Below are 17700 nucleotides of genomic sequence, written 5' to 3' on the forward strand. Positions count from 1 at the left end.
TGAATGTGGTGAGAGGAACAGCACCAGTGATGCAACCATTCTGAATACAAATGTTTTCTTTTCCCACAGATCCATTTTTTTATACCTTGTGCACGGTAATTAGACTTTATGTAACACTGGCCTAGCTTGACTTCTCATTAAGACCACGGATAGGCCTGAAACCAGGAATCTAAAAATAAAAAATATCAGTGAAAAGCTTGTTGGCTCCTTGAGGGCTGGATAGGGATAGTTGCTCTCCTCCTGTTAAACATAACAGAACCAACAATTTAATGATACATCTTTGCCCAGTTAGCAAGGATTTTACTTTTTTAACTTATCGAATTCATCAACAAAGTACAGCAGTTCTATTTATGTACAAAGCACAATGGGCTAAGAATAGCATCAATATTTTCCTCTATTTAAAGAGCACTGTTATTTTGTATATAGGTTTTCATGTTCAGAATACAGCACTATGTATATCTTGTTGGAAAGATCCAGATTTAGTGTGCATTAAAATAACTGTATTATTCAAAATTACAAAATTACTGTATTATTCAAAAGTATACAGACATACACATATGTCCATGTCAGTAAAATGCCTTTTCTACACTATCTATTCAATATTTTCTTTAAAAAACAAACAAAACCAACTCTCGATTTAAGACCAAAGTTAGGACTTTGCCATTTTGTTTCCGAAGTCTGAGGCCTTAACACACATGCCATGTGATCAGTAATAATGTTGTGCAATGTTACAAACTTTACTTGCTCACAACTTGCCCTCTATGCACTTCTTGCCCTCTTGGTATTTGAGGCCCAAATCAAGATGGATCGCCAAAGATATCCCATGTTTTCCATTTGCAACCATAGAAGGCAAGGTCTAAGTGGTGACACTGCACTAAGGATGTGCTCGAAACATTTCAGAGGCCATTATAGAAGCCTCCAAAATGTTTCGTCCACCAGGGCCATTTCAAATTTCAGAGATGGTGGGGGTGCTCCCTTAAGGGCAGAGGAGGGTGCGCTCACAATTCCACCACATTTCCCCACTGGCGCTCCATTGTATCAAAGCTCCTCGGGGTGGCAGTGTACCTCCCTGTTGCCCTGTTGCCATCCTCGGACGGAAGTGGCCAGAAGTACTGAGAGCAAGTGCACCCGCCGTGTGCATGCACATTCATGGCAGGCCAATAATCAGAAGAGTGTTCGATTGCCTTGGGGATTGGTAGGTGGTAGGCACCCCTGAGTTCCCACCACCCACTCCACATTTGTGCCCCTACGTGCTCCACAATAGGGGATAATGGGCTTTTTGAGTCCCATTATACCCTATGAGAAAAATAATTACAAATATTTCAAATATTCATAAAATATTGTAGGAGTGTCTAATTGCTTCGGGGTTTGGGTGGTTGTTGGCACTCATGGGTGCTCCACAATAGGGAATAATGGGCTGGTTCGAGTCCCATTATGCCCTATGAGAAAAATAAAATAAAATTCAAAAATTCATAAAATATCGTACACGTGTCCGATTGCTTTAGGGGTTGGGTGGTAGGTACCCATGGGTGCCAACTACCACCACACCCACTTTTGGAGGTTTGAACCAAACCAGGGGAGTTTCAAGCAAAACCAAAACCAAACTTCCACCTCCCAGTTCGAATCTGGTTCAAATTTGAACCGAACCAGGCAAACTGGTTTTGTGCACATCCCTACCTCTGACCAACAGGACTTAAGAATCAGTGTACTGGATCAGACCAATCCAGCCTTCTTTCTCTCACACATGCTACTAGGGAACCCACAAGCAGGAAATGATAGCATACTCTTCACCCACATGTGCTTCCCTGCAGTGATTATTCAGAAGCACAGCACATACAGCAGACATGACTAGTAGCTATTGGTAGATTTCTCCTCCATGAATTCTCTCATGCACCAAAAACAATTGAAAGTGTAAGTCCATAAACTTCCTTGACATGTAAGCCGCATACACTTGTTAGTTTCACAAATTGTGCTCAAATTCCACTTACTCTATAGGAATCTAGACTTTATCTCAGTCTTGCATCCCCAATTCCCTTTCCCTGCAGCTGGGGTTGGGAGGGGGAAACACCATAGTTGTAGTCTGTAGTATGTCATACATTAGTACGACATTTATTAAAACTTCTTATTACATTATGTCTCACCACTTTTGGGTGGAAAGTCAGTCAAGGTGTAGAGATTGTTTTATGATAGCGAGCGTGCATGGTCCTCTCTGTTAAACAGAGTTTGCTTTGGTTTGCATTTCAGTGGGTTTGAGCACAGTCTGCTATAAGATATTCCCCTTAGGGAACGGGGATGTAGCTCAGTGGTAGAGCATCTGCTTGCATGCAAAAGGACTCATGTTCAGTCCCTGGCATATCCAGGTAGGGCTGGGAAAGACTGCCTGAAACCTTGGAGATCTGGTGCCAGTCACTATAGACAGTACTGAGCTAGATGGACCAATGTTCTGACTCAGTATAAAGGACCATCCTATGTTCCCATATGCTTACAGTATGAACAGTATTCTGACCACCAACATTTTGTATAGTGTTTCTTACATTGCATAGCATTTAACCAAAAGCAAAACCATCAATGCAGTCATCAGAACACCAAACCACTTGTTCAACTTGTTAAGCAACTTATTCTGAAGATTTGATTTAATTCATTTTAAGAAGCACTAAAATGTTGAAAAGATCAGGTTGTCTTTTTAAAAAAAGCTTCTCCATGGTTTTTCAAGCATCAGCATGGATCAGCCCAGCAAGCAGACCTGGGAAAATTCACAGAGTGGGGTTTTGTTTTGTTTTTTGGTGCAGGGTATGCCAGAACCACACATCTACAAAATTTGGTTCAAGATGGACACCATACTTCCACCACCCCCGCCCCGCTAGGAAACCGCGGAGTTGCTTAACTTTCTGAGATGCATGAACATAAATGGCAGTCAAAAAGAGACCCATAACAAATTAACAATGTTAAGCAAGAATATGTTGAATGGGCTTCTGGCCACACCTCACTGCTGTGTGTTTTCCCCTGTGCTACAAATCCTCCATCTGCTCAAATTACTGAATGTGTTACTGAATCTGTGAGTGGCTGCTAATGAACAAAATCGGATGAAAAGGCAAAAAAAGGGGGGAGATCACCTTTGAAAAAACCTATGTGTGTGGAAAAGTCACAAAATAAAATATGGCTATAAATTTCCGAAGAAGAAGAAGAAGAAGAAGAAGAAGAAGAAGAAGAAGAAGAAGAAGAAGAAGAAGAAGAAGAAGAAGAAGAAAAGACTAATTAACACACAGGTTTGATCATAAATACAGGACTAATCCCTAGCTTTCTCTGTATGATTTCTGCCTCACCTCAGGATAAATTTCTCAATTCCCATCTGCTCTAAGTCTTATAACCCTTGCTGTGCCTTTCACCTATCAACCTTACCCACATCGCTACTAACTTAGGCTATTCCTCCCTCTTCAAAATAGCCACATTCACAGAAGACACTTCACTACGCCCAGTTTCCTTACCTTTACTGCTCCTCCAAACAGTTGACGAAGAGGACCCAAACCAAAATGACTGCTGAAAGACCAAAAACAAACTAGTTTTCTGATACTGCAGCCTCTAGGGCTGACTACTTTGGTGATTAAAAAAGGAAATAAAAAAAATCACAATTATTAACTCCTTAACCTATTGGCATTAGCGATGGAGGTTCTTCAGTGAACTCAATTGAAAAGGAGATGATGAAAGCTTTTGACTGATGATATTCATGCTGTGAATGGTGTGGATTTTCTATTACAGAATTACCAATATCAGCATTGTATACCTTCTGTGGAAGCAGTAGAATGAGCAGCACTGCTAATACCATCATCCTGAATACAAATATTCCCTCTGGACACCACTTACAATATTTCCATATTCATCACTGCAATAACACTGAGCTTGCCTGAATCCACATTCAGTACACTGACAGGCTTGAACTCTGGAATCTAAAGATGCAAAATATCACATCAGATTGGTGACTCCTTTTATGTACTTAGCCCTACCCTTAATTCTAACTGCTACAGTGTATATTTATCCCATTCTTGACAGGCCATAATATTCAGTTTGTAAAATAACGCTAACTCCACAGGGGTTTGTGAGAAGCAGCAAAATTAATCATAGCTCTTTTTATAATTAAAGGAGAGTAAAATACCAGTTCAAAATTATGCAATGAGTAAATATGTTTGTCTTTTCTGACTTCCTTCACTAAGTTTTATAGAAAAAATTCTAGGCCTGTGTTCTTGAGGGAAAGTTAGATCAAATTGGACACAAACCAATTTGACATTCAGATAGTGGCATTTAGTGTGATGACTCTTCTCTGACAGTCAGATTTTGTAAGATTTTAATCAGAAATATCAAAGTTTTGGTGGATTTCTCATAGGGTTCAATGAGAAATATTTAAAAAGTTAGCAACTCCAGAATGGTGGGGCAGAAAGTTATCAAATGCCACATGGTGGTAGTACATAGCTATAGCATTCAGTGTATCAAATTTGAAGGAAATTGGTGCACTGGGAGAATATATATATATATATATATATATATATATATATATATATACCCCCAATGACTTTAGTAAATGCCCCTTAAACAATAAATGCTCTCCAATCAATAAATGATGTCAATAGACAAAAGGCTTTCCCCAACCTAATCAATAGATGCTCTCTAAACACTCCGCCAAGAATCAATATACTCTCCCCTGAATCAATGTTCCCTTTAAAACTCCACCCCACCCCCAAATGTAGCCCTAATAGAGGCTCAGATATCACACGGGCCCAGAAAGGCCCCGGGTGGCTCAGTCCCTCAGCACGCTGATCGTCTCCCTGGCCCCTGTGCTGAAGAAGGCTGGTGCCCTGCTCCCCTGATAATGCCGAAGAAGTCTGGCTCCCTGTCCCCCTGATTCCCAGGCAGCCTGGAAGTGCTGGTCCCAGTTCCTCTCACTCGTGATCGACCTGCTCAAGTGGCCGATCACTGAGCAACCGACCAGTGCTCCTTCCTCTTGCCCAGCTGCTGAGGGACTGATGGTGGATGCCAGGCAAGTTCCTCCCGCTCCCTCTCCTGATTGGCTGGCCCTGGCCATGTGGAGGGGGCCAAGATGGTGGCCGCTGTGCCTGCTTCAGCAGCAGGAGACACATCCCCACCACGCCCCACCTCACTGCACGTGCCCGGGGGTGGGGAGAAGCAGAATTGCAGGTCTGCATGGTTACTTTCCCCCAAGACAGGTGTTCTCCCTTTGCCAAATATAAGAAAGCCATCACTTTAAAAGGTTTCTCTTTGACCAATTGTCAGGGGCTTCTGAAGGTCCACACACAACCAACAGAAAATATTCCTGACCCACATAGAACTGGATGAATTAAGAGCATAAGGAGTAAAAATTACATTCATCAAATATTCATCATTATCTATCTATCTATCTATCTATCTATCTATCTATCTATCTATCTATGCAAATAAATAATGGTCCACCAAGTATCCACCCACATCAATGACAATAGGTGTTCTTATACTCTAACAGAAATTTAAATCATAGCTATAAAGTAATGATAGGAATCATAGGTAATGAGCTACTCTTGCTCTTTAATATTGAAATTTATATTGCAGGCTTATAATCATACATATCTCACAATGTCCAAAATATTTCAATATCCACACATTGTCTTGGCTTTACTTCTAGATTTTCAGTGTGTGTTAGACATGTCAACATACTGTCTTCCTCAGTGACTTTTCTAAGTAACATTTAATTCATACAAAAAGCAAAGATACTATTCCAATTTCCCTTTTGGGCAAACAAGATAGAAATTCTCTATGAATAGTAACTGTAAGCCTCTTACTAATGTAGTATAGGGATGTGCAAAACGTTTCGAGCACAGATCGATCTGTGCCCGAAACGAGCAATTTCGGGTGATTCGGGGCCGAACCAAATCACCCCTGATGCCCCCCAATATTTTCTGTTCCCAAGCCGAATCACCCCTGATTCGTGCCCGAAAAATTCGGGTGATTCGGGATGACGTCTCTTTGAATTTCCCGCGTTTTTTCCTCCATTGATTTGAATGAAAAAAGGTCTGATGTGACATCAGCTCAAATTTCAGGTCCCAGGGCCAAAATAGTGGGGTGGGGTAGTAGTGCCCAATGGGTGGAGGCTACCACCCCAATTGCAGGGGAATTGGGCAAAGGGCTGATTTTTGGAGAATTTTTGAAGTTTTAGTGTCTTTGGGGCAGATCGGGGGTATAGCTTGGGATCTGGGCAAAAAGAGTGGGGTGGAGTGGTAGTGCCTAATGGGTGGAGGCTACCACCCCAATTTCAGAGTGATTGGGCAGAGGGCTGATTTTGGGGGAATTGTTGAATTTTTCACATCTTTAAGGTCTTTCTCCATAAAGCACCATGGAGGTGTCAGCAAATGTATAGCTTCACGTCGGGGGCAAAGGGGTGGCCTAGAGCATTGTGGGGTTGGTGGTAGTGCCAGGTAGGGGCAAGGAAGCTACCTGAATTTTTTCCAAAGGATTTGGACAGAGGGCTGATTTTGGGGGAATTGTTAAATTTTACGCGTCTTTAAGGTTTTTACTCATAGGGTATAATAATGGAGCTTTCAGCAGCCCCATAAGTGCACTTGGGGTGTGCTGGGGTGGCCCAGAGCAAGTGGTGGTGTAGTGCACATAGGGTGCCAACCACCCCCATGGGTTTCTAACCCATGGGGTACAGGTTCTCTTGTTTCTGAGGTATTGAGTGTGGATTCTATGATAGCAAATTAGAGTGGATTCATGGTGTCTCATTGAAAATCTCATTTGCTCATCATGTGGGTTGTGAGAGCACAGATTGTGCACCCAGATGCTCTGCTGCTGCCCCAGCAGCATGGAGGTGCAGAAGCGGAGATGCATCATTCCAGCCCCCGGAAATCCCTATAAGCACAGTGCCAGTGCATGGTGCATTGGGGAGATCCCCCAAGCGATAGTCAGGTGCCCATCAGTGTTTCAGCACCAGATGAAAACAGTTAGTGTTGACACATGGACAGGTAAATGGGGTTAAGGTAACACTCACTCAACCTCATTAAAGAGCTGGTTCCCTCAAAGGCAGCCAAGACCGGGCATAGCTGCCCTATCCTGGTCCTGCTTGCTACCGAGAACAACCCTACAATGAATATATTTCAAATGGGAAGCGTTTGGATGATTTGAGGGATGGTTGGAGAATTCTATTAAGTAGAACACTTCACTTCTTCAATAGTTTTTCTCATGAGGTGCTCCTTATTGTTCAGCTCAGGCCTCAGAACAATAATATAGCATTTGGGGGAAAAGAGGAAGCCCAACAACCCAGCACTGGAAGCCAAAATTGAGAAGATCTCCACAGCCACCATATATTTCCCCTTGGAGCTCAGATAGGTTGGAACAAATGACAACCACACACTGCAGAAGACCAACATGCTGAAAGTGATAAATTTGGCTTCATTGAAGCTGTTGGGTAACTTCCTGGAGAAAAAAGCCACAATGGAGCTGGCAATGGCCAGGAAGCCCATGTAGCCCAGGACAGAGTAAAACATGATGGATGATCCCTCATTGCACTGCAGTACAATTTCATCCATTCCTGAATGCATGTCAAGATCAGTGAATGGGGGACATGTTAGCAGCCAGAGGACACAAATGGCTGCTTGCATAATGGAACAGGATAGGACAATGGAATTGGCCAGTCTCTTCCCCACCCACTTCCTTAATCTGGAGTCCGGATTGATAGCAACAAAAGCTAAAACAACCATGATGGTTTTTGCCAACACAGAAGAAACTGCCATTGAGAAGATGATGCCAAAGGCAGTTTGTCGGAGGAGACAAGTCACCTTGTGAGGTCGGCCAATGAATAGCAATGGGCAAAGGAAACAGAGCAGGAGGGAAAGGAGAAGAGTATAAGTGAGATTCCGGTTGTTGGCTTTCACAACGGGAGTGTCGTGGTGCTTGATAAATGTTCCAAGCACAAGAACAGTGACTAAAGAAAATGAAAGTGAACCAGTGGCTAAACCCATCCCCAATGGTTCACTGTAAGATAAGAAAATTACAAGTTTGGGAATGCATGAATTCTGATCCTTGTTTGGATATTGATCATCTTTGCACCGATAGCAGTCAGCCATGTCTGAGAGAGAGAAAAATATAGATTCAGTAATATAACACAAAAGAGTCACATTGTCATTGACTTTCAGAATCTGCTATTTAGGCAAAATGAATACAATAATAAATAATCCTTTATCAAATAATACATTTTATAGGTTATGGCACATCATCTAAAATGTTAGCCCATTTTGTATTCTTGCTTTCATACTGTTTCCTTTTCCAAAATGCAAACTTTTCCAGGGACAACACACTTAGCCAAGGGCTCTGTACTTATTAAGGGCAAGGAGCTGCCTCAACATAGTAGACAGAAGTTAACAGAATAGTGTACTCATCACACAGTCTCAAGTGCAGGTAAGTAATTTTGGACCCTGGACCTAACAAACTTATGGGAGCGGGGGCTGCAAAATAAGCAAAATAATAGATATACAGGTGAAACTCAAAAAATTAGAATATCGTGCAAAAGTTCATTAATTTCAGTAATGCCCCTGGTGGCGCAGTAATGCCCCTGGTGGAGCCCCTGGTGGCGCAGTGGTAAAACTGCCACCCTGTAACCAGAAGGTTGCAAGTTCGATCCTGACCAAGGGCTCAAGGTTGACTCAGCCTTCCATCCTTCCGAGGTCGGTAAAATGAGTACCCAGAATGTTGGGGGTAATATGCTAAATCATTGTAAACCGCTTAGAGAGCTTCCAGCTATAGAGCGGTATACAGTGGTCCCTCTACTTACGAAATTAATCCGTTCCGAATGCACATTTGTAAGTCGAAAAATTCGTAAGTCGAAAAGCGGTTTCCCATAGGAATGCATTGGGAACGGATTAATGCGTTCCGGAGCCTAGAAAAAAGACCCAGACCCCCAGTAAGGCTTGCAAACTGCACAGGAACATTTCTTTTCAAGAATAAACAGGCAGTAAACAGGCAGGCAAGTCAAGGAAACCGCATGTAAAATTTGTAAGTCGAGGAAACCCCATCTAAAAATTTGTAAGTCGAGGAAACCCCATCTAAAAATTTGTAAGTCGAAAAAACCGCATCTAAAACCGGATCTAAAACTGCCATTTGTAACTCGAAAAATACTTATGTCGAGTAGTTTGTAAGTCGAGGGACCACTGTATAAATGTAAGTATATAAATGTAAGTGCTAATGCAAATTAAAAGGTGAAACTGATATATGAGACAGACGCATTACATGCAAAGCGAGATAAGTCAAGCCTTAATTTGTTATAATTGTGATGATCATGGCGTACAGCTCATGAAAACCCCAAATCCACAATCCCAGAAAATTAGAATATTACATGAAACCAATAAAACAAGGATTGTAAATAGAACAATATCGGACCTCTGAAAAGTATAAGCATGCATATGTATTCAGTACTTGGTTTGGGCCCCTTTTGCAGCAATTACTGCCTCAATGCGGTGTGGCATGGATGCTATCAGCCTGTGGCACTGCTGAGGTGTTATGGAAGACCAGGATGCTTCAATAGCGGCCTTCAGCTCTTCTGCATTGTTTGGTCTCATGTCTCTCATCCTTCTCTTGGCAATGCCCCATAGATTCTCTATGGGGTTCAGGTCAGGCGAGTTTGCTGGCCAATCAAGCACAGTAATCCCATGGTCATTGAACCAGGTTTTGGTACTTTTGGCAGTGTGGGCAGGTGCCAAGTCCTGCTGGAAAATGAAGTCAGCATCGCCATACAGCTCATCTGCGGAAGGAAGCATGAAGTGCTCCAAAATCTCCTGATAGACGGCTGCGTTGACCCTGGACTTAATGAAGCACAGTGGACCAACACCAGAAGATGACATGGCTCCCCAAATCAACACAGACTGTGGAAACTTCACACTGGACTTCAAGCATCTTCCATTGTGTGCCTCTCCATTCTTCCTCCAGACTCTGGGTCCTTGGTTTCCAAATGAGATGCAAAAGTTGCTCTCATCAGAAAAGAGGACTTTGGACCACTGAGCAACAGACCAGTTCTTTTTTTCTTGAGCCCAGGTAAGACGCTTCTGACATTGTTTGTTGTTCAGGAGCGGCTTGACAAGAGGAATACGACATTTGAAACCCATGTCCAGGATCCGTCTGTGTGTGGTGGCTCTTGATGCACTAACTCCAGCCTCAGTCCACTCCTTGTGAAAGTCCCCAACACTTTTGAATGGCCTTTTCCTGACAATCCTCTCCAGGCTATGGTCATCCCTGCTGCTTGTGCACCTTTTTCTTCCACACTTGACTTTTCCCTTCCACATAACTTTCTATTAATGTGCTTTGATACAGCACTTTGGGAACATCCAACTTCTTTTGCAATTACCTTTTGAGGCTTTCCCTCCTTATGGAGGGTGTCAATGATGGTTTTCTGCACAACTGTCAAGTCAGCAGTCTTTCCCATGATTGTGATTCCTAATGAACCAGACTGAGGGACCATTTAAAGGCTCAGGAACCCTTTGCAGGTGTTATGGATTGATTAGCTGATTGGAGTGGGACACCTGGAGCCTACTGTTGAACCTTTCACAATATTCTAATTTTCTGGGATTGTGGATTTGGGGTTCTCATGAGCTGTACGCCATGATCATCACAATTATAACAAATTAAGGCTTGACTTATCTCGCTTTGCATGTAATGCGTCTATCTCATATATCAGTTTCACCTTTTAATTTGCATTACTGAAATTAATGAACTTTTGCACGATATTCTAATTTTTTGAGTTTCACCTGTATTTCATCACATACTCACAGGTCTGGGCCAGACTGCATTGTATGTGTGCGATGGGGAGGACTACACAATTCCCAAACAATCCATACATCTTCTCGATTGTTCACCACAAACCCACACATCTGGACCAAATGGTATTTGCAAAAAAAGAAGAAGAAGTCTATGCAAGCCCCAATTGATTCACACAGCTTTTTGACCACTCACAAACTAACTGGGACTCAACACATGTGACCATTAACAAACTAACTGGGACAACACATGTCATTTGCTCCACAGTTCAAACACAAAACCAACTTGTACATATGTCATAAGTGGGAAAAATTAAAACCACAGCACATGACCCTTGCTTCAAAGTTATCATGCAGATCTTTTGGATCACAATACAACTGGAGCATAGTGCTGTTTAAAGAAATGAGTTTCCCCCCCAGATGTGACAGTTAGTTGCAGTTTCACAGGCTAAGAAGTACTCTATGGATAGAAATAACTTTTGGCAGCATTGTTACAGTAGGGGAAATCATTAAAAATCATAGGACTGACTCATTAACTTGAACTAAAAATACACAGAGTCCTGCCATCTTGGACTACATGTGTGCTCAGTTTCAGAACTCTAAGCCCAGCCATTCTGGAAATGCCAAGGGTTGGGTAACACTGTTCCCTCTAAAAGAGATTTCCAGATGTTGTTCACTACAACTCCCAGCATCCCAAGCTCAATGGCCTTTGGCTGGGGATTTTGGGAGTTGTAGTCAATAACATCTGGGAATCCCTGTTAGAGGGATCACTGCTGGGCGGGGGGGGGGGCATGGTGCACTTTAATGAATGCAAAGGGCAGATTCATTCACATGGCATTGGAATGATAGTCAGCAGAGAGGAGGGCCTTCAGTTCCACATGTTTTTGTATTTTCCTGTCATGAAACAAGCCACTTATAGGACTTTGACTTTTTGAAGTTTTTTCAACATTCAAAACATCATTAAAAACCAGTGATTTAACCCATCCACTTCAATATCAATACACAGAGTCCTGATAAAGATTTCTACATCTGAGCCCAATTTCAGAGCTCTTGGACAAGCCATCCCAGAAATATAAATGGGGTGAAAAGGTGGGGTGATATTTTCCCATTTTATGAAGGCAGTGGGTGGATTCCACCACATGCAGGTGGAATGATAGAATGTAATTTGACCTACAGCTGTGCCAAATTTCAGAACTCTAGGCCAAGACACTCCAGAAATATAAAAGGGTCCCTCTTTCCCCTTTGTAAAAATATGGGGCCCTCTAGTAGAGTGGGCACACAGAGCTGATCCCCTGGTCCATTCCTAATGGCACCCCTGTACAGAGTATTTTGGGTGGAGAGCTGGTCTTGCAGTAGCAAGGATGAATTGCTCCCTTTAGCTTAGCAGGGGATGAGTGACTACATATGTGCAGTGTGTGCTGCAGGTTATTCCCGTTGGGGGCTGGGGTTGTAGCTCAATGGCAGAGCATCTGCTTTGCATGCAGCTGGTTTCAGGTTCTATCCCTGGCATCACTAGGTAGGACTGAGAAAGACCCTTAGCTCAAAACATAAAATATCACTGTGAGTCAGTGTAGGCAACCAAGATGATCAGGAGCCTAGAGCACCTGAGGATACAACACCTGGGGCTTTTTGGTTGAGAAAAAAGATGACTGTGGCGAGACATGATAGAGGTGTATAAAATCACGCATGGTGTGGAGAAAGTGGATAGAGAGAATTTTTTCTCCTTCTCACATAACACTAGAACCAGGGGTCATCCCAAGAAATTGACTGTCAGGAAATTTAGGACAACCAAACAGAAGTACTTTTTCACACAACACATAATCAACTTGTGGAATTCTCTGCAAAAGATGTGGCTACAGCCAACAACCTGGATAACTTTAAGAGGGATTTGGATAACTACATGGAGGAGATGTCTATCAGTGGCTACTAGGGGTGTGCAATTCGGGATTTCAGGTGATTCGGCTCGGACCCGAACTGAATCACCCCTGTTCTGTTTTGTGCCCGAATCTGGGTCACCCGAATCACCCTTGATTCGGTTTGGATTTGGATTTAACCCGAATCCGAATCCGAATCGATTCGGGGGGGTAAAAAGGGGCCCAGGGGCAAAATTTTGGGGTGGGGGGGTAGTGCCCAATGGGTAGAGTCAACCACCCCAATTTCAGGGGGATTGGGCAAAATCCTGATTTTTTGTGAATTTTTAAAGTTTTAGTGACTTTGGGGCAGTTCGGGGGCATAGCATGGGATCTGGGCAAAAGGAGTGGGGTGGGGTGGTAGTGCCTAATGGGTGCAGGCTACCACCCCAATTTCAGGGGGATTGGGCAAAGGGCTGATTTTTGGCAAATTTCTGAAAATTTCATGTCTTTGGGGCAGATTGGGGCATATTGGGGCAGAAAGTGGGGCCTGAGGCAGAATAGTGGGGTGGGGTGGTAGTGCCTAATGGGTGGAGGCTACCACCCCAATTTCAGGGGGTTTGGACAAAGGGCTGATTTTTTGAGAATGTTTGAAGTTTTAGTGACTTTGGGGCAGTTTGGGGGCAGAAAGTGGATCTGCCCCAAAAGAGTGGGGTGGGGTGGTAGTGCCTAATGGGTGGAGGCTACCACCCCAATTTCAGGGGGATTGGGCAGAGGGCTGATTTTTTGAGAATTTTTGAAGTTTGGGTGTCTTTGGGGCAGATTGGGGGCAGAAAGTGGATCTGCCCCAAAGGAGTGGGGTGGGCTGGTAGATAGTGCCTAATGGGTGGAGGCTACCACCCATCCCCAATTTAAGAGTGATTGGGCAGAGGGCTGAATTATGGTGAATTTATTTGTATGAGGTTTGTCTTCATAAGGTGAAGTGTGCTAAACTGATTACTTCCTCATATTATTCATAGTAAAGGAAAGTGTGAAAAAGTGAAAGTGGGGTCATGAGAGTTGTTTAATTGAAAAATATCTCATTTGCTATGATAGAATGAGAATTCACACCTCAGAAAAGATGGGCCTTGGGCCTGACCCAGCAGGGCTGTTCTTCTGTTCTTATATACTGAGCAACTATAGGTCGATCAAAGGTCTAACTCAGTATAAGGTAGATTCCTATGAGACTCCAGTGAGTTCCACTTGAACCCAGTTCAATCTGTCAAGGACACAGTGAGGCTATTCACACAATGGGATGTAATCGGGCTAGCTTCCCAGCTTGGGGGTCTCTCCAGTATGCCCTGTGCGCTCATGCAGGGCATACTGGAGCTTCCGGGGGCTGTGCGGCCCCCGATCCTCCCAGCCCTGGCTGGCTCCATCACAGAGCCAGCAGTTGTGTGGGTGGGCAATCTAGCCGCCCAGGCAGGGCTTCCCAATCATCTGCGTGGAGAGCGGGCTTAGTCCACTCTCCCCACAAACCCAAAGTGGGTCTCACTATCTGCAGTTAGACCCTGTTCAGTTTGCTCATTATTTTCCATCCTGCTCTTCCATTTCTAGAGAGGCAGGCAGCTGAAAGTGGTTGGGGGAGACATTTTTTACTTGGCCAACAGTCTGCTGGACTCAATCTTCACTGAGAAGTGGAGCTATCTACAGAACAGCAACAACAACAATTGAGGGATGTGCCAAAATGCGATTTGGCTCCCGAATCACCTGCACAATCCCTTTAAAAACTAGGGCTTCCACAGTCCCTCTGACAAAGAGAAGGTCCATTCCTCCTCCTCCTCCTTCTCCACCCACTGCCATATTTCTCGCATATGCGAGGGCAGCATGCACATGGGCACTGCACATGATGCCACCATGCACATGGCCTCAGCATCGTACTGACCAGCATCTAACACAATCACATACTTAAAAGGCTATAGATATGTAGTGGCTAAGGTATATTATTAGTTCCTATATTAAACCTCCTATATTAAACCCCATGAACCTGAATATATTTACAAATAAAAGTCAAATAAGGCAATTGTAGATTACCAAAATGTTTGGTTTTTTAAAATTATAAATTACATATTGGTGGTTTTTGAATTGGCATGTGTTTATTTTCTGTTTCTCTTAAAATACTACTTGTGTTTGGGGCTTAGAAAAATTCCATTCACTCTTTTTTAGATCAATACAATTTGTTTAAAAAAGAAAAAAAATCACATGGGACTGGTAGACACAGTACAATTTGTTGTGTTTTAAGCATTTTAAACACTGCTTAAAAAGCTTTTACAAAACTTAATTAAAGATCACATACATAAAAATGGAAATGTTTGAACAAAACATCCAAAACCCCTCACAATTAGGAACACAAGCAAACTGGTCCCATTCTTCTCTCTGGGATGGTTTGTCAACCTCACACAAATCACATCAAAGGAAACAGCTCATGCAGTTAGCAGAAAGTGGAGGCCCATTGATAAATGAAACACATATCCTTAAATGCTTGTAGGTAGGAGCTAGGCCAAACCTATTGTGTGAACCAACCAATGCTGCAGCATTTCATTTAGAACTATACAATGTACAAAGTTTTTTATAACCTTGTAATGAAAAGGAGTTCACTAATAAGTTGCAGTATTCAATCACTAATGTTGCACTATTTGCTTAAGAATATACATATAATTTTAAAATTCTTTTCCATTTTTACAAAAAAACATTCTTTTTTGCAATTTTTAAAAAAATTCATACAAAAGCATTCTTTGGCCATGACCTATTTTACAAAAATAACTTTTCCCCTAGAAAATTCCTAAACAAACTTCTTTTTAATTTTATTTTTAAAACCTAGTAAAATGGCTTGCACTATGCAAACCTTCAGCTGGCGATGGTTCCATGGGGATGGCAGCCAGTAGCTCCTGCAATGCTGTTGGAAGCCCAAGAGGCCAATGGAAGCTGCCTCTCCCTCATCACTCAGCTGCCCTCCACAGATGTTTAGTGGCCATTTGAGTAGTCAGCATGATAGTCAAATACCATGCTGTGTACTCAAATGACCACTGAACAGTGACATCCGCACACAATCCCATCAGCCTTCCAGGCTTCCCACACGATCATGGGTTCCACTGAAAGCAACTTTTTTGCATGTATTTTCTCCCACCCTCACCATCCCCTGGAACTATTTTTATTGATTTGCTGATTTAAGCCCAGCCTTTATCTCAAGGCAAGCTCACGTGGGAGAAAGAAAAATGCTGCACCATTCCCTCCATGTTTGCTCAACAAAGGCTGTTCCTTTAAAACATAACAGTTCCTTGGTAGTTATATTGCTGCCACCACACCCTAATTATTACAGTTTGCCCCCCCTCGGATTTGGGTGAATATCCAGGGAACTCCCCCTCCTCCTTTACCAATGGAAAAATATAGAAAACCTTCCATGTGCAGCCTACATGTGAAGAAAAACTTGGAAGTGTGAGTTGCTGAGCAATCAAACCTGAGAAGCGTTTGCAGCACTGTAAAAACCCCTTTTTCCTGAGTTAAAAATCCACTAAGAGGCAGGTAAAAATACAAAGAACAAAAAGAGAAAAACTTTATTCAAAATATTACAGACTGCTTCAGTCCGAGGCTCTCTCAGCTTTAAGCTACAGGTAAAAGGAACACTCACCAACTACAAGAATACTTCAAAAAGCACCCTCAGATGATATTGGGGTGGCACACTTTAAAAATCGCAGTTACTCAGTTGCATAGAACATAAATGCAAGAAAATACAAAAAGCTCCCTAGAGAGTTTACAGAGACTTTTACAATGTCCTTGTTGGAAAAGGGCATTGGCTCAGTTTGCCTTGATTTGTTATGTGCTAGCCTTGTGAGAGGCTAGCACATAACAAATGTGCTAGCCTTGTGAGAGATTTCATTGTTTGGTGACTAGATATTCCAGCATTATTAATTTTTGAATGTTTTCCATTATCTCAATGGGGTATTTCCAATTTAAGACAGTATTTCCAATCTCACCCAACTAAATGACCAAACTAAATAACTCAATGTGTTCCTAACCAGATTCTGAATTTTTTTTATGATGAATCGTATCTTATTGTATCTGACACTTTGGGGAGGGGGTTCACAGGCCAAATTTGTAATATTTATTGGCCAGCGCATTTGTTTCATGCACATACACACACACATTCACTCCTAAGGAAGTACAACCACATTTTTAATATTGTCAATAAAAAAGAAAAAAGTTCCCCCAGTAACTTCAATGTGTATATGTATTATGCTCAGATTAAATATACAAGTTGTTTAAAAATGTTGTATGCTAGAAATACAATTCTCACCATTTTGATCAGATATCTTCCTTTCAGGACATGGAATGCAATCATAGCAGCAGAACGGCTGGCCGTCCTTCTTCCTTTTACTATAACCAGGTTGGCAGTGGTCATTGCACAAGGAAACAGGCTGTGCCTAATCCATCAATGAAAAGAAACTGTGTTAAACCCCCTGGACTGGGCCCAGTGCTCCAGCACAGCCTGGTTCTGCCTCTGCACATTCGCCACCACTATTAAGAGTTAGGGCTCTTGGATCCGCTGCCCCTAGTTCTTTTTAGCCAGGCAAGATTTCCCCCTGTGATTGTAAAGGGAATCCTCACCAGATTCCCCTTTACAGGCATGTCCCTTGAACTAAATCAATCTGATTCTGAATCAGACTGGCGCAGTTCGACCCTTGGATCAACTTGACCCAGATCCCAGTCTGGTGGTGGTCTGGTTCGAATTCGGCTCAACTTGAAAGCAAACTTTTGAATCGGTTCTGTGCACACCCCTAGCAAAGTGCACTAAGTCTGCAGCTTGCATTCCAGTCTAATGTAGCACTCCCATAAACATGCTTCTGCTTGCACAACTGTTGCACAATCTGGGGTACTAGCATGTGTTTTAAGGGGATTTTTCTACAAGAACGTTATGGTGCAACAGCGCCATTTTGCAAATACCCAACAACCGAAACCATGCAATCTTTTTGTACTAGCACAACTTTGTTCATTACAGAAGTGCTTCATTAGTCAGTATTTCAGTCACT

The 17700-nt window shown here is 42.6% G+C and overlaps 1 protein-coding gene across 1 annotated transcript in view; it reads right to left on the minus strand.

Moving 5' to 3' along the window:
- Window positions 1–7184: 7184 nt before the first annotated feature.
- LOC128331009 (vomeronasal type-2 receptor 26-like) overlaps window positions 7185–17700 on the minus strand; it is a 31536-nt gene continuing 21020 nt past the window's right edge. Inside the window, exons 7-8 of the mRNA XM_053264375.1 lie at window positions 16968–17094; window positions 7185–8107 (exon numbers count right to left, since the gene is read on the minus strand). Of these exons, the coding sequence (XP_053120350.1) occupies window positions 7185–8107; window positions 16968–17094 (1050 nt within the window). The remainder of the gene's footprint in view (window positions 8108–16967; window positions 17095–17700) is intronic.

Source organism: Hemicordylus capensis, chromosome 6, assembly GCF_027244095.1.
Source record: "Hemicordylus capensis ecotype Gifberg chromosome 6, rHemCap1.1.pri, whole genome shotgun sequence".
NCBI classification, from domain to species: domain Eukaryota; kingdom Metazoa; phylum Chordata; class Lepidosauria; order Squamata; family Cordylidae; genus Hemicordylus; species Hemicordylus capensis.